Source organism: Watersipora subatra, chromosome 9, assembly GCF_963576615.1.
Source record: "Watersipora subatra chromosome 9, tzWatSuba1.1, whole genome shotgun sequence".
NCBI lineage: Eukaryota > Metazoa > Bryozoa > Gymnolaemata > Cheilostomatida > Watersiporidae > Watersipora > Watersipora subatra.
In genome coordinates, this window is record NC_088716.1 from 59481260 (window position 1) to 59505648 (window position 24389).

The 24389-nt window shown below is 35.8% G+C and overlaps 1 protein-coding gene across 1 annotated transcript; it reads left to right on the top strand.

Moving 5' to 3' along the window:
* The first annotated feature begins 236 nt into the window (after positions 1 to 236).
* On the top strand, positions 237 to 22838 carry LOC137403863 (spermidine synthase-like). The gene is made up of 9 exons (XM_068089956.1): positions 237 to 436; positions 12038 to 12184; positions 12292 to 12412; positions 12582 to 12674; positions 15219 to 15372; positions 15821 to 15919; positions 17964 to 18124; positions 18548 to 18655; positions 22740 to 22838. Exons 2-9 carry the CDS (start codon positions 12051 to 12053, stop codon positions 22749 to 22751), a joined length of 882 nt encoding a protein of 293 aa, XP_067946057.1. The 5' UTR covers positions 237 to 436; positions 12038 to 12050; the 3' UTR covers positions 22752 to 22838.
* Positions 22839 to 24389: the final 1551 nt, after the last annotated feature.

Consider the following 24389-nt stretch of genomic DNA (forward strand, 5'->3'; position numbering starts at 1 on the left):
CTAAATAGTCTTTGAGCTTATCGCCTTTGATCCATCTATTATCAAAACCCTGCGTTGATTTTATGTCAAAAACAAAACTACAAAAAAAACTTTGGCTAACCCATGCTTTCCTCAGTGCTTTGCCGCTTATGTCTCCAGTACCATATCCGACAGATATTAAAATATTTAGAGATACTAACCTAGAGAATTACTCCAATGCATTCAGCTTTATTGTAAACGTTTTTATTTATCAGTAGTAATTTTATTTCAAATTAGCGAGCCATATGTTTGTGATTTTGAGTTGAAAAGTTAGCGACTAAAAAGCTGTCGATCATGCTTTGACAAAAAGTGCATTTAGTTGCTTACCCTAACGTGTGTAGACTACAGTACAGATAGGTGGAGCAAATCCCTGTGAAAAATATATCACATTTCTAACGGGACTGCAGCTGAAAAAAAGGTGGGATATAGAATAATTCTAGATGGTTTATCCTATAACAGAATTAAAATCACATATATTTCAGCTACGAAAACTACGTGGCTTTCGCAAAGCATGCAGTACTCGTGCTTATAGCTTAACGCCTTTATTGTGAATATAATTTTTTAACAATGTGTTTTGATATTGCTTCTATATATTTGTTGTGTAGTCGACTGCAATTAAAAGTTGTTCGCCTAATGCTTTTGTTTATTTTAAACCCATACCCCGAGTTGTATTTGAGCAACATCACACTTTTGGTACATACTGTACTGGAATGTAATGTTTGTAACGTAGCAAATGTCAACAGATCTAGTTTTTTTGTATTTAAAATTGGCTTAAATGGGAAAGACTAAAAAGTATGCATTAGTGCTTTGGTTATCTATAGGAGGTTGTGAAGGTCTTTCATGGTCGCCTTTAACTTTCAAGCTCTCTTAATTAGTCAAACGTCGCCGGTGTATCCATCCTACTCATATAGCCTCCCCACCAATTCTCATGGTTTGTTCTCTAGGATTCGACCATCTCACTCGCTATATCCGTCAAATCTACTTAGCTCATTCACATATTTTTTTGTTCAAATTTTTTTGGTTTTATATTATTGTTGTTTAGTTCTTGTGCATGCAAGTCATATTGATTTATTTATTTTTCTCATTACTTTACTCGCAACAAACCATGTTGCAATCTATAAAATTTAGCCTGCTGCAAACCATGCTTATGATCTCTGCTCAACTCTAACATAGGGTTGCAACCAGCTATTTTTGATTATATAAAATTTGATCCGTTACAAACCATGTCACATGACCTCTGCTGAACTCTAAGACCAGGCAGTTGCTTTTTTTCCTATTTTTCTTCTGAAACCTTTTGGTCTTCTTGCTTCCTTTACTACCTGTTCTTCCTTTTTTTCTTCTCTCTATTTCTCTCTTTCTTTCGTCTTCAAATGATTGGTCTTATTCTTTCCATTTTTCTTGTTTTTTTTCAGCCACTCTTCTTCATCTTTTTTGTCTGCATCTTTCTCTTTTTGCTCTTGCATATTCTAGTCGCTTCTGTCATTATGAGCAATGTTGAAATGGGTCTACGTGAATGAGCGAAACTCAGGAGGGGTGGTAATCAGTCCTATTAAAGTGTTAATATGATGATAACTAATTGAACCAGCATAGTATTCGCAAAAGTAGGCAAACAAAAAAGGCTGCTAGTATTACGTAGTTTTCAATGAACACCATTAACCATTTTACATATGAATAAATTGCGATTTGGAGCACAATATCATGTTTATGAGGGTTAAATTCATTACAGCTATGCCAACTAAATCAACATCAGTTAAACATGCTTGATTAAATAGATACCTTGGCAGTAAAACATGCTTGATTAAATAGATACCTTGGAGGTGAAACATACTTGATTAAAACGATACTTTGGCAGTAAAACATACTTGGCTAAAACAATACTTTGGCTTATCAAAAACTCGAACTAAATATTTTCTTTCAAGTCTTTTAGAATATTTTTTTGGAGGTTCTTTTCAATGTCGTGTGCTTAAAACATGCACCTAGCTCAATACGCAAGAAATCTTTAACCATGACTCCCGCCGTATGGTAATTATAAATCATATTGGCTACCCACCATTGACGTAAAGAAGATTCTAGTAGCTTGTGTGTTTACATTTGGCTGAAGCTTTGGCATAAATGTATTTATTTATACAAAAGGACTATGGTTACACTAATGTCAAACCCATTGCTAAAAAATGAATCACATGATTTTGTTGTTACAATCAATTGCAATTTTAAAATTTCCTCTGTTAATCTTTTTCTAAAGGTCAAAGGTTATGTGCAAACTGGCTAACCAACATATTAATTACTGCGTATCTCATGTATTCGGGTCCGGATTTTTATGAAGCAGTAAAAATTGGTTGCCGTTAATGAAGTGGCTTTGAATTACAGTCATACTTCAACTTACGAATGCCCCAACAAATGAGAAACTGGAGATACGAGCCAGCTTTTAAGCAAGTTTTAGCACTAACATACGAGCCATTTTTGCGATACGAGCACTCGAGTCAGTGGCCAAGTATGTCAGAGTTGTCTTATCAGAACGACATCAGTCTGTATTTTTCAACTGCTCAGGTTATACTTTTGCAGTATTTTTTTTGTGCATGTTTATCAGTGCAGAATTAAGTGAATTGAAAGTACCGTGCGCAGACCTAAAGCCAACCGATCCAATAAAGGATAATGCAAAGAAAAATCGAATAATAATAACTCGAAATTCCACTGTCATGCAGCCCACGACCAAAGTGATATTGGAAAAAAGAACGGGTACTGATGGTTGAGAAATGCAATATTAGCAGTCAAATGGCACTGCTGTGCAATAGGATAACTGCAATGGTAGCTGTAATGTACTGGGTGTGGGTGTTATTATATACAACAAACAGCAATAATGAAAGGAAAAGATTATATGTTTACATCTCTCCCCCTGCAATAGGAGAAATGCAATACTGGCCAATATTAGCAGTAAAATGCACTGGTATTATTAGAATAACCAATATTATTAATATAGTAATAATAGAAAACCAATGCACAATTTTGTTTGCATTTAAAAACGTCATAGTTAGCGATATTAAGAAGTTGTGATATTTATATAAATTTTTAGAAAATCTGTACTACGTAGTCATTGTTCTGTAGTCATCCAAACTTATAATTAAATATCGTAATAATCTCAAAAGAATCGTTAGAAAAAATATCGTCATTTCCTTTACTTACACTGCGTTGGACATCGGTTAGAATATCAAAGTACTCAAGTGTCTAAAATGTCAATTTGAAATCGGCAAAAATGAAACGATTTCAGTACTCCTACATTAATTACAGAAACCGTCGACAATGCCATAGACTGGTGAAATGTGTACGTTATTTTTCGCGAAATGCACACGATTTAATCGTTCTATTCTCTGTCGCCCGGCGTTTCAATTTCCAGTCTTAACTTTTATTAAACCAAGCTTTTCAAACGTTTTGTGACGATTTTCGTCCAAATAAATCTGTCTATTTGTGTAAAATCCGATCAGATGGGTAAGTTTTTAGAGAATTTCGATAATTTACAAAGACTTGGTAACATATTTAAATAGGCCTATATGTGTTTTGTATTGTTATTATACTTTAACTAATCTACAAAACGATGGTTAAATTTGTTGATGAAATTTTGATACAAGGGTTCGTCTCATTGTTGATGAATAATTTTCGTAAGTTGTGTGCACATGCGTTTATCATAAAAACTCCCAAACTTCGCATCCGCTCGTTTGGTCGTGGGATAATTTATATTAAACGTAAAATTATGAAAAAATATGAGAAAGTGAACGCGTGATTGAGCTGGGTTGCCAATGTGACAGAAATATATCTACAATCTAAACAATTACCAAACAGAAGGATAATATTAAGGGCATTAAGCCTGCAAAATGACTAACCATAGTTTCCAAACGATGTAGCAATCTTCACAATGAGATGGAGAGACTGCTCATGCTTTGGATAAAAGACAAACAATTGGCTGGCCACAGCGTAATTGAGACGATATGGGAAAATGCCAGTGCTATCCATCAAGACAATAAAAATGAACATTCGGACAACTTGGCTAGTGATCGTGCATTAGCCCTTTGCGACAACACATGTGTTCGTCCTTTTCACAACATGTTGAAAGGGCGACAAAGTCAAACGTCCAAAGATAAGTTTCTCTTAAAACGGCTGGCTGATCATGAGAGCGAAACAAAAGAAAAATTTGCTAAATCGCGAGAAGAAATTTAAAACTGAGCACCAAAGAAATTTTAATTACGTTAGGTTTAAAATAGAGTTTGCTTCTAAGTCTGCATCAGAATCCAAATTTATCAGAGTCAAATGTTGTAATGAAACAAATAAAGACAACTTTTCTCTTCCTCCTTGGCAAATTTTAGCGTTAGCTGCTATTGTATATATTTAATTTTACATTTTAATTAATCACATTTTTTTGCATTATTTTTTATTTGTTGCTTTGAAAGCATGTGGTAAGTTAGGACAATTACCAACATGTTCTTTCTATTACAATTTCTTGTTTTACGTGTTTTTGCTTGTGTTTTGCAAAGTATAGAAACCAATCAATATACAGTCAAACATGGATAACTCGCCCACGGATAGCTCGAACACATGGTTAACTCGAATGGTTTCTTTGGTCCGTTCCCACGTAATGATAAATTGCTATAGATAACTCGACCTCAACTCTGTTAACTCGAACAGTTTTTTGCCCAACGCCTACCGAGACGGTTGTTATCGCTTTAGAAAATCACTTTATTCCAAGTCATAGAGGTGAACCTCATCTTTTCGTAAATCATAGACGTCGTTATTACCACCGTCGGTAAAATATTTTTGTCAACAACTTTTCTAAAGGTTTGGTGAATTTTGATTTTTACCAAACATCCGCTTAGCGATCGCCTTTCGGAAGCATGGAAAAGTGAGGTGACCTTTGCATAAACTTGAAGAAAAATCGGCAAAAGTGATCTCGGTTAAAACGCTAAAAAAAGATGTCTTTTTTTCTGAGCATTCCAGCAACGATCAAGTTTTGCCAATTTTAATCTAAAAAATGTCCTGGCAATAACATCACCTCAAACAACAAAACAATCTCAAGTGATAGAAAAATCTCCTATACTTTTTGATAAAAAAGTTTTAAACTTTACATTAGAAGCATTTAATTTGAAACAAGCCATTTATGCTTTTGATTTCTATTCTAGTTTGTATATGTGCATGTATCTACTAATAAATAAATAAATACATGGACTTGTGACAGTGCTCTGATAACTTGAACGCTCTGATAACTTGAACGCTCTGATAACTTGAACGCTCTGATAACTTAAACACTTTCGCTCGGTCCCGTGAAGTTTGAGTTATCCATGTTAGACTGTTTATTTAATTGTTCAATATACAAATAAATTGCACCAACCCGCGAGTGAATTGACATTGGCTCAGTCCCAGAACGCATTAAGCTCGTAAGTCGAGGTATGACTGTATTGTAATTTTTCATTATGTTATAGCTAAATGTTTCAATCCACACACTCCATAAAATTTTTTAACTTGCATAATTCCTCCTAGCCTTCATAATGAAAAATGTGATTATATGAGAACTCCTATTTTGTGTTGATTATTGATAATCTTTCATTACTGTAGTATAAGTATTTCACAACTTTCAGGGACAAATTAAAATTTGGAGCTATCAGAGTTTACAATGTGACCATTTACTCATGAAAATTATCGCATAAACCATGAATGTTTTTGCACATAAAGAGAAATCAAGATAACTAACTAGACCAATCAACCTCATGACCCCTTCTATCATAACTAATGTCCATATACATGTATTAGCCATGGAATTCTGGCATAAATTATTACTAAAATCAGGATCTAACAAATGTTTGGTCATCAAGTGACATGCATTTTTGCTCGAACCAGAATACACTCATTAGCAAATTGTAAAATGATCTCAAGAGACCTATGACAGCACAATTAGGGTTTGCTGCTTCCGAATACTCTTATTTTACTTACAACTTCTGTTTTTATGAGTAAAAAGCCACTTAGTAAAAGCTGAGAACTTGAAAATTAAACTTGTACTGTACAGGTAACATCTGTGATACTTGTCATTTGTGTTGTATCTGAAACAGATGTCAATGTGTCCAGAGTAGTTAGAACAAGCAGTTATTTATTTTCTGATCAAATTTAAAACATGGAGCAAATCCTCAAAAAATAGATGGCTAATGCAACCTTATTATCGAACTCTACATCTCTGTAATATTTTGTAACTAAGCATTAATTAATGCAATTTTGGTAAATGCTCATTCATAAAAAATGAAATTTTAAATGTTGCATTTTAAATGTTTAAATCATAAATTTAAATATAGCCATAATATAATGCGAAAGGTCACAATTCTAAAGGGAAGTTAACAAAATGTCAACACCGTTCATTTCATCATTTGAACTTAACATTCCCTCGAAAAGTATATCATATTTAAAAAAAATGAACTATTCCCACGACCAAACACGAGTGGAGCGATTGTTTGAGAGATTTATGATAAATGCATGTGCACAGACCCCTTGAAAATTATTCATCAACACCGTCGTAAACCCTTGTACTGAAATCTCATCAACAAATTTAACCATTTTTCAATGGAGTCGTTTAAGTATAATAACGATACAAAACACATATAAACCTATTTAAATATGTTACCAAGTCTTTGAAAATTGTCGACAATATCCTAAAACTTACCCATCTGATCGGATTATACACAAAAAGACAGGTTAATTTGGCCGAAATTTGCAATAAACAAACTTGACAAGCTTTTTTAATCAAAATTAAGACCGGCCAACGGTACGCCAATAAAGCAGTGCGACAGATAGTAGAACTATTAAGCAGAGCACATTTCACGAAAAAAATGTGCTCATTTCACCAGTCTATAGCATTGTGTACTTGTAATCGAATTTATCCGAAGGTTTCTGTAATAAATGTAGACCGTTTGAGGCGGAGACCGATTTACAGGTACGAAATTGTGGTACACAGATTATCAGCCTATGTTTTTTCCCAATTACCGAAGGTTTCATTAAATTATTTAGAACGTTAGCCAAAATTCTTTACATCTTATGTACAAGCTAAGGCCGAACTACAACGCCCCTTTATGACGAGAACATTTTTTTATTTTGCTCCAGCTTGCAGAAAACTTCCAGACGTGTGAACGCTCATACTGGCTTTCTGCTAGATCGCTATCAAAACCATTCTACGTTCAACACAACCAACTTTCAAACTGCATATTACACAACAGCTTGCCATTTTACTGCTAATATTGCATTTCAGAGATATAATGGACATATTTCCTTATTGTTGTTGTTAAATTACATACATTACAGTAGGTTAGGCCTACAGCTTTAATTAAGATTCATTTATGTTGTTGTAAAACATAGGGTTGAGATAGTAGCAGATTAGGTGTGATTTTTTTACAACCTTTTGTTTTGCATAATTGACTTATTGAATTTAATTTCAAAACAACTTTACAACTACCATGGACATACAACATCCCAGAACACCACGTCGTGGCCGACGCAGTAGCCATCCACATGTCTCTCAATTATTACAGCTCAATAGGAGGATAAATAGAAGGTCCTCACAGCAACCATCAACATCAAATGCTAATGTTCAACAGCTCGCTACTCAAATTAATAACAACAACTCATCTGATTCAGAGAATTCTTTAGTAGATGTTGTAGGTGATGTAAATGACATGGACTTGGCAGCCCCTTTGTTTCCAGATGATGATCATGATTTTATGGACATCATTGACCATGAAAATATTGCACAAAACAATATTGCTCCTCCCAATGCTGTCCCCTTCATCACATTACTCATTTTCAATCTTTAGATTATCCTGATTTTCAAGAACTGCGTAACAACTTTCTAGGCAGACATCAAATTCCTAGATTACTAGAATTTTCTTTTTGAAGTCGTGCTCCCTCAAATTTATTTTATATCATCTCGAACAACTCTCATTTACATTATGCTCTGTCAATTCCTGCTGACAACTACTTTTTCAACAACCAGCACTACCCTTTCTTTTTTCCATTATCACTTATTCCATTATCAGGTCGTGGGATGTATGACAGGGAATTTCTAGTTTAATATGATGCTGATCAATTTGATGTTTTCTATATTTTAAAATAAAATACTTATTTACACTCAACTTTGAAAAAAATATACTTTACATATATACGATATACTGTAAATTAGTAATTGCATAAAGATAAGTTACATGGTATATTCTCAAAGATGGCTTGTATTACCCTTTCCACTCACATACGTGTATGTACTGCTTTACTACTACATCAACTTATTGCAACTGCTGTGACCTCAGACAACAATGTAGACTGGTCCTCACAACCCCCAACTTACAACTGTTTAGTATTACCAAATTATAACAATTTGTCCACAATTGTAGATGTATGACATTTATCTCATATGTCATGAGGACTTTCTTTGTCCATATATTTCTCCCTGGTGTTATTGCGCACTTTGTTGCATATTTCCCTATTGCCATTTCATACACCATGCCGCTCATAATTGCTATTGCCACTACCAAACATACCTACTGCTGTTAGTACCGTGACTTCTATCGTGAATCGCATCTCTCAACCTATCCATGCAGTCTCGGGATAAATGGACTCTCAGCCCGCAAGAGAAGCATTTTATTTTTAGGATAACACATCTTATGGCCACTTAGCTTGCAACTGCTGCAAACTCTTTCCTAATTATGTTCTCTACATCCTACTCCTTAGCTGGAAACATTTCGTTATTATCTCTATGCCTCCTTTTGCTCCTATCCTTACCATACTTTTGACAATTCGTTAATAACCAGAAGCCTTTCTCTCATTTCTACTGTCTCCATAGTTCCTTTGAATGGGTCTAAGTCTCTAAGACTACACTTAGAAGAATATCAATTACTTCTAGAATTATACCATCAGCATTATTTAAGGTAATAATTTATGACTGGAGCAGCCCTTATCGCACTAACGCATGGTATTTAAAGAATGTTTTTTTTACAACTGTCGAATACTCAAGCAAGTTTCAGAATGTTATGAATTTGCTAATTTTTATTTCCATAAAAAGTGCATCAGTTCAAATACTCGTTTATACACAGTTCTTCCCAAAACGATTCTTTTGTTTATTTACGAGGTTCTTTATCAACCATCTATATATATATATATATATATATATATATATATATATATATATATATATATATATATATATATATATATATATATCAAAGTTTGTCTGTGTTTTATTTGTGTTTGTCCAGCTATAGCTATTAAAATCTTGGAATAAAAGATTTGTATCACAGAAGATTTGATCTCGGACCCTCCTGCTCACTAGTCCAAACCCTTACCAATTTACCTACACGAGATTGATGAATTGCAATCAGTATAGATCTGTAATAGGCACTGCAGCCAGTTCTGTATGAATTACACAGTAATAAGCACAATACAGTCATACCGCCACATGTGAGTGCGCCCCAACACACGAGAAATTTGAAATATGGGTTGACTTTCTTGCAAGTTTCTTACATGAGATACGAGCATACAAACCAGTTGTTGATCACCACTACACTACATAGCCAAGTATGCAAGAGGTCGCTTTCGAGAACAGCACCGCTCGGTCTTTCTCTTCAAATCAGTATAAAAAAGGTTTTTACAAAGTTGGCTAAAAGTTGTAGTGAACGCGAGGCAAAAACCCTTTAACCCCACACAATAACTGCTGATAAGTGAGGGATCACTGTATATTTTTAATGTCTCATGATTTTGATTATCTTTATTAACATTCATATGGAGCTTGTGATACAGCTCTCTCAGCTTTCGCTGGGAACTTTATAATGCTGACAAGCTAGGGTTTCCAGTGTTTTAGCTTAGCAACTATTATGACTACAAGCTGAGATCAAACACCGTTTTTGTTTGTTGTGCTGACTTTTGTGCCCAGGAATTCATACTAAATTTGCATTTAGCATAAAAATGCGAGGCGATAATCAATAGGACAATTTATATAGTGACTGGATTTTAGTGATGCTCTCAACCATTTAATTACTTTGTTTCATTATCGTCATTTCTTCAATAATTGCATGTGGGTTTCTATACCGTCCATCAAAATAGAAGAGACCTAAGTTCTATAAGTTGTAGTAAGTTGCCTGGTCAAGAGCAGGCCTTCGATTACCTCTACAATAAAGTTACAATGTTCCATTTGCTTTGTGACATTGGAGTTTACCTTATACATAACTAGCTGTACTACCCGGCGTTACCTGAGTAATAAAGTTTTTTGGACTGAAAATTTATTTCTATTTAACATGTAACAACATTTGCCATTCTAACTTTCAAACTACATATCATGAGAAAAGTGTAGTTGTTTGACATCGTTCATTCCAGCATTGTATTCTGCCACTACAGCTGGTAAGGTTTTGACCTGAGCATTCCAAAGCGCCTTCTCACAAGTGTGCAAAAGCGGGTTTAGATAGCATGCATACTTGTTTCCTATCTACCCAAGACAATGCCAAAATCTGGCCATCGCTCATCACTGTCATGTGTCCTGTGGTTGACAGGCTAAGCATTGACGCCATCAGACAGACCTTGGTGGCCTGTACGTGCTATGCCAGTCATCTATTTGCTTTTTGGGCATTTCTTCACAGAGAACTCGGCTAGTGTAATAGTTATCAACTACCGAATGATGATTTTTGCTACTGTGATTTTCTAAAAGTTTATTACAGACATCGAATGGCTACCCCTTGCTAGATATTTTGAGGTCTGATGTATGGTAGACAGTGCTGTGCGTGTATCCAGTCTTTGAATTGACAAGACTGTGCTCCTTCGGGCCCCACTGGTGGTGTTATGTGGATGTAGTTGACTAGTTGGTGGCGGCCTTTAAATTCTTTTATTGTTTCATCTATTGAGATTACTTTGTAGAGATCATGTTAGCTAGCCACCTGGCCTTGGCAAAGCGATCATGCTTTGCCTCCTAGCTGTTAAATGTTCTAGAACTTTCCTAAACTTGTAATGAGGATCATAACCTCTGCTCAAGTGTGGAGGCTTTCTAGTGCTGTCAGAAACATGTAAAAATCTGAGCATGAGGTTGGGTCCTCATTGTCTCTCGAAATACCGGGTGGTTTTGGCTGTTATACTTTCCATCAAATTAAGCTGCATTGTTATGAGCCATCCACAAACAAATGCCCCTGGTCGCTCTACTGTAATACCTTTCCAGAAATGCAGTTTGGACAGCAGTTTGGACATTATAAATTTCACAATAATAATTTTATAATTCATAGATGAATATCTTGCCAACAATATTTAGGGCTTCATAATGTTCATATTCCTTTTTATCCTTTTTTTTTCGTGACGTCATTCTATCGTGGTCCACCATCTTTGTAGACAACTTTCACCGTTGAAAACAGGAAGCTTCTGCCGTTAATTTTTGCTGTTAATCTTTTGCAACTCTGTCGTTCGCAATTTTGTATAGCAACACTGAATACTTTTTCCTGAGAATGTTCTATCAAATATCGAAACAACACCCAAAAATACTATTCAATAACATAAAGTGAACAAGAATGACGATTGTTTTTATACAAATATGGTGGCGTTTCTGCAAACAAGCGCATGTGCAGAAGAATTGATGGCGTCAAAAACCGAAGGATTGTTATAAGGTGGCAGTTTTTTAACCTTCTACGCACATGGATGAATGACGTTGACATCATTTTCCCACGCAACCGATGAAAGACGTTTCGGTTGTTTCTTAGCGAATGAGTTAAACATCTACCTGCAGCCTATACTCAGGTTATACGATTGAAAATATAAGAAATCCGGAGCCTCACCAAGCTTACTGCTATTCACATACTAAATTTGTCAAAATCATCAAACGATGGATAATCATAAATCATTTTATGTATGTCCACAGTATACCAGGGTTTGGACCACTGCAATTTTAGGCATGTAAATATATAATATTTTTCGAGGTTTATATGTAGTTAGCTTCAATTGTAAATGTTGATTTTTGTACAAAAGTTTTGTTCAGATTACAGATTACCATGAATGCCCTGCGCGAAGGCTGGTTTAGTGATATCAATGAGAAGATGTGGCCGGGACAAGCTCTTTCTTTGAGGGTTGAGGAGGTGCTGTTTCATGAGAAGTCACTCTATCAGGATGTGATGGTGCTGAACACGTACGTTCACCGCTAGGATTAACAAGATCATAAATTGTTTTTGTTAGAGTCGGTGAAATTAAAGTGAAAGCTTTCCACGCGTTGTTAAGTTATTCTGCAAACTGCAGGCAAAGCTATGGCACCGTGCTTGTCCTGGATGGCTGCATACAGGTGACAGCTAGAGATGAGTTCGCTTACCAGGAGATGTGTACCTTCTTACCACTCAACAGTCACCCTAACCCAGAAAAGGTAGATAGCTAACTAAAGGCTGGGTAGCCTCTGGCACTAGGCCAGGCTTTTCATATGTATCCATGATTCCTCAGAGAACTTTTTTTATCGAAAGTCTCCCAAGTTGGTAATTTCTTGAAATCTCTGGTTAGTTTCTGAAGCCTACTGTTCTAAATCGTTTGACCAACAGGTTTTGGTGATCGGAGGAGGTGATGGAGGCGTTGTAAGAGAGGCAGTCAAGCATCCAAAGGTTAAACAGGTTGTCCTCTGTGAAATTGATCAGGTAACTACTAGTCAGTCAAACTTCCTCTTTTCCCTTACAAATACAAAACGGTTACTGTGGAAATATTGTTTGACATTTATTTGTTTGTAGCGTAAACTACCAGACTGAATACACATCACTTCGTGTTATATCTAAAGCACACATGTTGAGAATCTATGAAAATGTTTAATGGATTGGAGCTAAAAATAAACGGGAAACTTCACGACTGGTGGTAATCAATCCTATAGATGAACTTACACAAAATTTTAGTAGATTTGATTAGAAAGTATCGGTATTTTTCTATCATTTGTGATTTTTTTTTATGTTTGAGATTATCTGATTGCCAGGATGCTTAAAGATTAAATTCGATAAAACGTGATCACTGTAAAAAGTTCAGATCAAGTGAAAGTGCGATTGTGACTTCTACTATATTGAAGAGACGGACAGAATAGAGGCGCGTAACGCTGCAATCTGAAGCAATAGCCGATATCAACAATAGCAACTAGTGACATCATTTCGGCCTTTTTTATCTAACCCCCCTCCCCCAATCAAGTTTTGTCAATTTGAATCTTGAAACACCTTAGCAGTTAGATCACCTCAAACACAAAAAAGAATCGCAAATAATAGAAAAATACTGATACTTTCTGATAAAATCTACTGAAATTTTGTGTAAGTTCATCTTGAATATGGTGATAATTAATTGAACCAGCGCTGTATATGTACAACTTATAGCGCTGTATATGTACAACTTATAGCGCTGTATATGTACAACTTATAGCGCTGTATATGTACAACTTATAGCGCTGTATATGTACAACTTATAGCGCTGTATATGTACAACTCGCAAAAAACAGACCTTGCTATTCTTTAATTTTGTTCAGTCATCGACTAACTGCCTGGTTATTTAGATCGATGAAACGCATAACCGATGTGTACTGTGAATATTCACTGTGATTACACAAACACCATGGACACACACTGTGGACATATACACTGTAGATTGACCAATGAGATATATCCTACGTCATGCAAAGGTCATGATGTACTTTCCGTTACCGGTAGCATTCTCATTATTTAATATAGACCATCGACAATTTGTTGCAACAATAATGTTTGTACGGCCATTTGCGTTGCGATATTTCTTCTCGAAGAAAAAGCACTACATTCTTGCAACGAAAACAGTGAAAGCACAACTTTGGCCAAATTATGAATAAAATTGTGCTTCAACTGATTCAATTACGTAAAAAATTATTTGAATGGTTTCGTGAAAGGTTTCCAGCTTGGAATTATATATGTGGCATTCATTTATCTGTTTCAAGTGATAATATCTTATCCATATTAACTAATAGCCATTCTCATCAAGAGCAAATCATATATTAGGCAGCTAGCACTTGACATGGTTAAAATAGAATCGAGATGATTTTTATTGGAATTGGCTGTTTCGGTCAATCACAGATCTATGTAACAGTTGCATGTATGTCTCTACCTATGGAGACCATAATCTTTGTTTTGATGAAGTACATCGACGAAATGTTGGCTACGCAAATTATGCATTTCATTGATGTATGTAGCCACACCAGTGAAGTGCCGGCTTAATCTCAATTCCAGCTCTTATGTGCTGAGCGCTGGATATGCATGGCTATTGTTGTCCATGCCTCCTGCAAATATTATTGAACCCAGCATTGTTTATCGACTAGATGGATGCATTGTCTGTTAACTGAATCCATGTTTGTTTTACAGCTTTTAATTTTTTGTCTTATTGTGAGTGAAACGTACCTTGCAATTTGATAAACATTTTGTTTGATAAACATGCAGTCATATCTCAACATAGGAGCTTTATGCATTCTGGGACTGAGCCCGTATGTTAATGTGCTCGCATGTCAGTTTAATATATTACCTATATGAAGTAACTAAATACAAATTAATCCGTTCTCATATTATGAATAACCACCTAAAACAGGATATTATTATGGAAAAATGTTTTTTGATTGTTGTAATTCAGTACATACGATCAAGATGCGAAACAATTACCTCTTTAGGGATTATGATCTGCAATAAAATGTAATATTACTATATACAGTACTGCTTGGAGTTCTTACCTTCGAGACGGATGTAGTAGCTAACAGCAGTAGGAAACTCTTTACAGCAACATTTTTGGTATGCTAGAATTTTTGTGACTCTACCTGACATAACATATATTTTGAATTTAATTTCAACGAATTTAGCTCACTAAGCGTGCACTTAAAGCTAAGTTTCAAGTTTCAAGAAGCAGCCTTTTGTAGACTTGGCCATTCCATCGAGAACCGACTCATATCTCAAAGGTTTCTCCTATCTCATGGCAGTGACTTGCTTGAAATTTTGCTTGTATCTTGATTTTCTGGTATTTTGGTGCAGTCTTATGTCGAGGTATGACTGTTCTTTGGTATACACTGTACAAATACTCATCCTATGGCTGGTTTTATTTAGGGGTAGATTGAATATCTCCTCCATGCAATTATGTAATACTAGGGGATGCCCGACGTTATGTAGTATTTGAATTATCTATTGCGGTTTTTTCTCCCATAGATGGTAATAGATGTCTCAAAAAAATATCTACCTTCAATGGCTGTTGGATTAAGCAGTCCAAAACTTGAGTTGGTTATTGGAGATGGCTTTGAGTATTTGAAGAAACAGAAAGACCAGTTTGATGTGATCATAACTGACTCATCTGACCCCGAAAGTATGCTTCTGCCGTTTTATCTTTTTCTTCCCACTTAGGCTAACATCGTTTATCTTTCACTACTACTGACCATTGCCTCCTCTCCTCACTATTACTAGCTTCCTCTTTCTATATTCACTGCTACTAGCTTCACTCCTCTCCTTACTACTACTAGCTTCCTCTCCTTACTACTACTAGCTTCCTCTTCCTCTCCTCACTACTACTAGCTTCCTCTTCCTCTCCTCACTACTACTAGCTCCCTCTTCCTCTCCTCACTACTACTAGCTCCCTCTTCCTCTCTTCACTACTACTAGCTTCCTCTTCCTACTACTACTTCACTTCTTTTCCTTGTTATTTTATATCCTCTCATGTGTGGTGCTGTCAATTTGATGGCAGGCTTTTCTCTTGTATTATGCATCTACAAGTGTATGTTCTTTGTCTAATGGTGCGTTTAATCTCATTCGTCTAGATTCCGAGGGTTCAGCCCCAGCAGCACCACTCTTTCAGTCAGAATATTTCAAGTTGCTAAGTGAGGCATTACGAGATGGAGGCCTGACCTGCTCACAGGGTTGGTACCAACTTAATTGTCATTCTACTACTAGGTCTTTTTATAACATTACAGACTCTCTTTCTCTCTGGTCGCCCGCACTATTGCGTTTGTGGCGCATTAGAATTCCTCTGCATCATTGCAGTGCTGTACTTGAAGATTTTGCAGTGCGTTACAATTTTCTAATGCACAGTAGACATTTACTGCGCCTGCGCTCCCACTACAAATTACCCATTGCCGTGTACTTCGCATTTACTGTCATGGTGCATTACCTACAACCAGAAATTCTTCAAAACTAGAAACTGCTTGTTTGCTGCAACTGTGCATTTGTATGAAGTTGACACTGTATATAAACTGGCACTATTGGCTTTTCAAGCAAGTGTGCTGCATTGTACATTGCCAGATGCTATGGGAGTGCAATCTCATGAACTCACACTCCCATAGCATTTTGGCATAGGGTGTCAGCCAAGCATTATCACCATTCCGATGAAAGTGGAATTTTTACATTTTCATTAACATTCATATTAAAACCATAATAGATTCACATTTCAACCATATCGAACATGCTAATTTTGCTTAAAGGTTGACTTGCAACAAAATTCACATTACAGTTATTTGTTATCAAAAGATTCACCATGTCTTACTCTGTTGTGTTGTAAGTGCCAAATATGTGGAAATGTGATTACAAGCTCTTAAAAGCTCAAAAACGAAAAACGGCCGTAGATTAAAATCTCTTTATTTCGATGACGTAACCACGCAATTTGGTCATCGTCTTGTCACGCATGCTCTCACGTGAATTGAAAGGCCAATAAAAAGCTCAATATAAAACTTATCGTAGTACTAGTTTATGACAAACACTTCGGGTTTTACCGAAGACCCCTTATCGAATATAGATGCTCGCTACGTTACAGTTTTATTTTGGCATTATTCAATCGTCTAGTTGTTCTTTGATCATGTGACCCACTACTTCGCAAATAATTTTTGCAGCACTTTTCGATTATCACAGGTGACTAACAGGCTCGTCATGATTATCAGACAATGATATGTACTCTTTTGAGCTAAGGTTAAAAAGTTTAATGATTTTTTATGGTAAGTTATAAGATATCAGTGCTAAAAGTGACAGCATTACAATGACGATAAAATAGACGCGTAAGAACAATAGACATAGTTTTATTGAATGCGTGAAGTATGTTTGTGAAAATATTTCGACGAATAAGGTTGCAAGAATGTGTAAACAGAAACCATATCTCACAATTACATCACATTTGAGCCGTTTTGGAAAAGGAATCCAAACTACGGCGGTCTCGTGTGGCTGCAATTTTCTGTTCGTTTTTGAGCTTTAAAGAGCTTGTAATCACCTTTCCACATATTTTACACCTACAATACAACAGAGTAAGACATGGTGAATCTTTCCATATCAAATAACGGTAATGTGAATTTTGTTGCAAGTCAACCTTTAATCTGTCTGCTCACTCATATTCAAGTTTGAGCAGCATTCACATCTTGCAATTGTGTTGTGGTTGCGTCCAAGTCAACTCAAATACTTAATTCTGTGATGAGTTTTCATGTAAATGTGCTGTGCGTGTATGTACACTGTAATGCAAAAGTTTCTGCTGAAATGAGCACTAGCAGCATCTCCCACTGTATCCACCACTGTACACTGCGCATTTGGCAATACCGCCACAGCGCCAATACTGTTTACTGTGCATTAGAAAATAGTACTGCATATATGCTATGTACTGCGCAGATTTCAACAACATGGTTATCCTGGCAAAAAATTCACTGCAACTTAATGCATTTTACGTCTGGACATTTATGTGTTGTATAAACAAGTGTATCTACTCACACGGAATTGTAGCAAAGACGAAGCTCCGTGTCACTTTCCACTTTTTATACTACCCAATACTGCCTAATCCACTGGCTTTATCCACTCACCATAATGGCTTTGAACTCAGAAGCCAATATAGCCTGAGTCTCACAAATCCCATAATACAACACAATGAGGACTTATCAATGCACAGTTATGATTATTTCATAGTGGTCACGACCCTGACATTATTACTAGGTGAGACTATCTGGTTTGACTTGGAGTTGATAGCTCGTCTGAAGAACTCCTGCAAGGAGATCTTTCCAGTCGTAGACTATGGATACGTATCTATTCCAACATATATTGGCGGACAAATTGGCTTCCTCCTCAATTCTAAAAACCCAGAAACCAATTTCAGGGTGAGGATGACTTTCTCTTTATCAATTGCAGTTCATACACCATAATTATTAAGCGCTTGCCAATCTACTCGAATGTAGACCTTATGCTATACACCTTCCTACAATCAAAATATGTTTGGTGTCATTTTATGTCATAGTAATTAGTATTGCCAATTGGTTTGTCAATGCCTATAGCTCTAGCTCGCAATGCTCAAAGCATGTTGGTGAGTTATTCAAATGAAGCTCTCTTTAGAATTACAGATATTATATTGCTTATATTGTTTGTGGGCAGCGGCAATAAAACCACAGGTAAAGCTGAATGCATTGAAATACTTGTTGAAAAACATTGTTGAATAAAGAGCAACTCTATGAAGTCTTCGACTCTACTGGATGTACGACTTTACATATAATGACACTCTGCACCTGCTCTTCCCTGTCACACAGAAACCAGTTCACAGATGGACAGATGAAGAGTGCGAGCAGTTGAATCTTAACTATTACACCAGTGAGATACACGAAGCTGCCTTCACCTTACCACGGTTTGCTCGCAAGGTGAGCTGGTGTCTTATAGTCATCATATGAAATTATCTTTTGATATCCACTGATTGGTTGATTTTACAAGCGCTAATTGATATGTTAGACCCTTCAACTAAATGTTGGTTGTTAGGAAAATATAATTTTGTTCAAAGCAAGATATTTAACAATGAGGTAGCCTAATTGTAAAATAATTTTTTGTGAACCAGTCTTTTCTTTACGATTTAAAAATTTAACGTATATTCCATGGAAAGTTATTTGTTCCTATTGTCAATAATCTGTAACTTTTTATATTATCGCGTATGTATATTATATCTAGTATATTCTATATATTCCGTAAAATCTCTATTTGAATGACCGACATGTCCCTCTTTTTTTTAACCCTTCTCTGTGGTGGCGTTTTATTAGCGGTGACGTTCAAATAGAGGGTGGCATTGTATTTTTTCAATAGCTCGTCACAATTTTGCGCAGCTACATTTAACTCTTTTACGGGGGAAGTGAATGTCGCCTATATTATTATGTACACTCCTTCAAGTGGAGCGACATTAATCCTTAGGTGCAACAAATCTGCTATAACTTACCTCCAACTAGTCATGGATCTCTGAATAATTATACATTGGCAAGCTGAGAAATATCTATATCAGTTGATATCTATTGCTTACAATCAACCTACGATGATCTTATAGCCTGCATTGCAATTTGGTGGAGCTGTCAATTTTTTATTTCGTTCTTTATGTAAAGGCATATTTTTATTTTATAACTATATTTAACAATATTGCATTAAAGCTCATTACACTCATTGATGTTTGCTACAGTTTGCAGCCAAAACAGATCTTTATGTGCAGTAGAAGGTGAGCTATGAGCGTCAATCCATTGTATGCCGAGTTTTTGTAACCGCAATGATGTTATCAAATAATATGCTACCAACCATAATTATAATACATGCAGAAACAAAAATTAGCATTTTTGAAACCAAAATATTTGCATTTTTTGCTCAGCAGCTCTGATTGTTACTTTCGTATGGAACAATTTCATCTTGTACTGGTTGCAATCTTCCTTTAGTTGTTCCATACCTTCCACAGTGTCGGCCGACCTCAACTCTTCTTCAGCGCTGCTGAACTAGTCGATATTAACTTATAAAAACAATCTTTTTAGCTGAGCAAAACTTTTACGTGGTACTATTTGAAAAAAACTTTAGCGCAAATAATGATAAACTTCTAGGCGTTGACCACTAGGCACAAGTTATAGTCTGAAAATAGTAGTACCTAAAGATTCCGTCATAATTGTAAACGGTTTATCATATACGTTGAAGTATCAAGACTGCGTTATGAAAGGCACTACTATTAGCCTGATAGTTACTAATTATTTCTATGGCATTCGTTACCATGTTTTAAAAAAAAGTAGGAAGCTTTAGAGTTGGAAAACGGACTTCGATACGGACAGCAACTACAAAGAAATTAATTGTTAAACATGTAGTTGCGTCAAATTTGAGTTGATTTTAAAAGAAAGTATTTTTTTGTCTATCAGTTGATATGTTGTTTGTTGTGTTAGACGATCTCAATGTCAAGATATTTGAAGATTAAAATCGACAAAATTTGATCGTGGTAAAAACGCTCAAGCCAAAAAAACATGCCCAGACTTGCCCAAAGTGATGTAACGCGTGATACAACCTGTCTTTAACTCTCGTAATCACACCGGATATTGCGATAAAAGTCTAGTCCTACGCGGCCCTATTGGCATAAATTTTATCTTATATTTGCTTGTGTTGGCTAGAATAATATTAGAAATCTAGCTACAGATACATTATTACTAATGTCTCAAACGCCTCAAACAAGGAAAATTAAAAGCTTGTCATATTAGCTTTTTCTAAATGCTGTGTAAACATCTTAGTACCGACTACCAATTCTACCAGTCTACGGTAATTTTGTCAAGCAAACTATGTAGAAAAAGGTCTTTGTATCGGCACAGTTCCGTCGCTACCCGCACTAATGATATACAGCCCCTCAAAAGCCTCGCCCACATGATGCTCGTCGCCTATCCTTGGGGAGAGGGCTGTATATCATTGCCCACACCAAAAACTAGTTTCTTACTAAGTAGAATAAGCTAGCTGCGTCTTTAAAAAGATTATGTGGCGAAACCAACTACATCCATAAAAGTCATGTGCGTTGTATAGTCGACTGTCAACCTTATCGAGTCATTATTGGTATCAAATTGTAGAAAAAATTCACTGGTCACATTTGATCAGTTGATTCAAGTACTAAACCAATGGTCGAGCTATGCAAAAGTGCCTGTCCATGCAGCTCTGATTGCACTTCATAAATCCATCTCTCAGACAAGATTTCAGCACAGGTGTCAACGGGGCTATGATGTATTCAATGTTCTGCAAATCATGTTTTGCATCATCTTCAACAATATTATTTTATTATATAATTTTTACAAGCAAAAAACTTTCATTTCGGCATCAAGCTTTGATTAAAAATATCCATCCAAGTCGTGGCCACTCACATAGTTTCAGCTCATACAATACAACAAATTCATCTACTGCAGCAAACTCACACAAAACATCATGGTTTATGCAGCACACATTCAAGTCTCTTTCCCATTTATGGCAGTTTCCACACTGACAAAGCTGCTTCGGCTGGTGGGACCACATAAACATCCTGTAATCAATAAAACAAATGCAATAAATATATGTCATTCATAGATATGTCATTCTAACGCGTATCTGAAAGCTTTCAATTTGGGAGTTAAATAGATTGCGAGTGTAATTTTAAAAATGAATAAATGTTTAACAAAAGCATAAGTACGCCAAGCCAACGAGTCTAAGCTTTGGTTCTGGAAGTTAAAGATTTGCATTGATCAATCAATTTTCTTCACTTTCTACAAGTGAGAAGTGAACATCTAAAGTCAAATCATAAATCTAATTTACTAGATAAAACTGCCAAAGAAAATTTGACGCAAATATAGCTAGGTGAAACGATAAAAAATAGTAACGATGATTGGTGATAGCAAAAAGTTATAATTTTATTAATTAGTACATGTATTAATGAGTACTAAAATTATCACCTTTAGTATATTCATCAGTCTAAGCCATTGCATTGCTAGATGCTATGGATTAAAAAGAAGCCTTCAAGAACTCACTGTACATACGTCTCTTGCACGCGCAGGAATTTACATTATAACCTCAAACGGAGAAATATAATCTGAATGTAAACTCAACGGTTTATCTATAGGAGACTCAAAGTAAAAGATAAATTTACCTCCATTCTCGTATTTTCCTCCGTAGCACTCTAACCACCTGATGCCCAGAAAACTCGGAGTCACCTTCGCAGTAACTTTTACAATTTTGTTATTCGTCAATAAAACGTGTCAATCAAGTAATTCATTAAAGTAACGATGTTAATTAATTTAGCAAATATCAGTGTCCATGCGATTTAATAATAGAGTAAAATCCCTAAATTCAAGATCACAGATAATGCGTTTTACGAGTGGTAACATTTATTACGACCTACATAAAAATTTCGTGCTGATGATTGGCTAATGAAGCGACCTTATATTTATCGCTCATGAACTCTTTTCAGATGTATCACTCGTTACGTCACAAATGAAGCATCCGCTGGAATGTGGGCTTTTTAAAAGATGGCCTCATTCAAACGCATATATCTCCGGACAGGATTGGTCTACAAAGACAAAAATGACATCAAATTGTAGCTGATGTTTTAGCCTTTTATTGGTCTTAGTTTCATCAAATCGATCTTTTTTAGGCAACCACATCTTTAATGATGTGATCCAGTCATTTTTAGCATCATTTGTGGTCACTTTTTACTAATCACTTGCTAACATGGGTTTCTAAAAATCAAAGAATGTCAAAGTGGCTGTCAAATAAAGGTGGCGTTCAAATAAAGGGTGGTGCTCTATTTTTCAGTACTTCTATAGTGGCGTTCTATTAGACCATGTTCTATTAGAGGTGGCATTTAAATAAGAGGTTTTACGGTGTATATTTTGTTTAGTAAACTATATATATATCACTTTAAAAGCCCACTTCGCCTTCTTAAACCAACCTCCTTTCACTAGCACTATAACAGTGTTTTGTTTATTACAGAGGCTCAGCTGATGTAAGGCAAAGATTTCTTCCATTTCCTTGCTCGATGCCATCTTCGCAAATAGCTTTTCTGTATTTCCTTCTAAAATACAGAAACATATCGATAGTCAGCCATTAGCTACCCAACACTGATTTCTATTTTTAGCGCTAATACATGCAGCAGGTGGCTGCCCCAACTCTACGTAGATTACAATATTTGTAATCTATGGTCCTAGGAAAATAATCTCGAGTTTTTTTAAGGATTTACTCTTACCACGATTGTTGCGTATTGTATGGAACAGAGAATAGTACAGTGATCATATACCATCATTTACTATGTGTTTGCATTTGGTAAATCGTACAGCATGCAATAATACAAATACAATTCTTTTAGGAGTTAGTCTACCATGTTTGTGTGACTTGCAGTTCACACGAATAAAACTATTCGATGCCATTGCATCTAAATGAATAGCTGGTGTTTTTACTTATCAAAGCTTGTATTATCCCTTTAATAGAATCTCACAATAGTTAGATTGATAGGCCATTTCTGTGAAGTTACATGTATTTTAAAAAAACGTTGGACAAGTACAATGGGTATTTGGTGTAACGGGTAGGTAATCTCTCCCCTTCTCCACTTAGATAAACAGTTGGCGTTCATTGGTAATATCGTATCTCATGGTCAGCCCACATCAAAGTTTGCATAAATGAAACTACTTGAAACCGTTTTATTAAAATGAACAGCTGCTGGTTTTGCTTATCAAAGCTCCGCCCCATTGAGAATCAGGCGTTACAAAAGAGGTAATGCCCGTGTCACAGTGGTTGCTGTTCACGCTGAAAAATGTAAAACCAGTTTGCAAACATTAAAGTAAAAGATGTAGAAATGGAACTGGTTGATGCGGTCATACTCTTCGCCTTGCCTATTCTATGTATCAAGCGTGTAAGCTGTATCCAATGAGCATCAAGCTTTCAAGTAAGGTGGTCTTTACGCTCTCTCAGTTTGATCCAGTCTCACCGGAGCGCCTTGAGACAGCGTCGAATCATATTAAAAGACAAATCAAAGGAGAGCCTAGATTGTAAGTCAATCAATCACCCATTATTCACTTGTAGTATTATTGTGTTTCGAGGAAAGAAAAGAGCACAAAAACTACCTTGTCCAGTATTACATAGCAAATATTTTTTTTTCCAACCATTTGAAACTTCCTCTTACAATGGACTGAGAGAAAATTTCGGTGAGCAACAGCTTGTGACTGCTGCCGAGGTCAAAGATATGGAGAAATAGGTTACACAATGCTAAAAGCATTGCTTACTTAGTAAAAAGGCGGCACAGTTTAAAAGTATAATTTGTGACCAACAGAAGTCCAGAGCTACAGGTTCGGACTTCAATGTTAATACATTGATCCCATTAGCTCATTATAGAAGAAATAGTGAGTGTTTATATATGATGCCATTTTTGTACATATAATTCAAGCTCATTGTTAACTTGAATCCGTGGAAGAGTTTAGCAAAAACCTGAAATCATAGGAAAACCATTCAAAAGTGATTCTGGCATGTAAAGCAAGTTCTCACTTTCTAGTAGTAATATTATTCAGCCAGTTATAGAAATCTAATACTGCCGAGATTAGTTTTACATAGAAGTATTTAATTTCAACAAATAGAAATTCATCCGTTTCA

Coding starts and splice junctions, on each gene's coding strand:
- LOC137403863 (XM_068089956.1), top strand. CDS start 12,051: ATGAATGCCCTGCGCGAAGGCTGGTTTAGTGATATCAATGAGAAGATG. Junction 12,413..12,581: donor GTCACCCTAACCCAGAAAAG/GTAGATAGCTAA, acceptor TTTGACCAACAG/GTTTTGGTGATCGGAGGAGG. Junction 18,125..18,547: donor ACCCAGAAACCAATTTCAGG/GTGAGGATGACT, acceptor CCTGTCACACAG/AAACCAGTTCACAGATGGAC.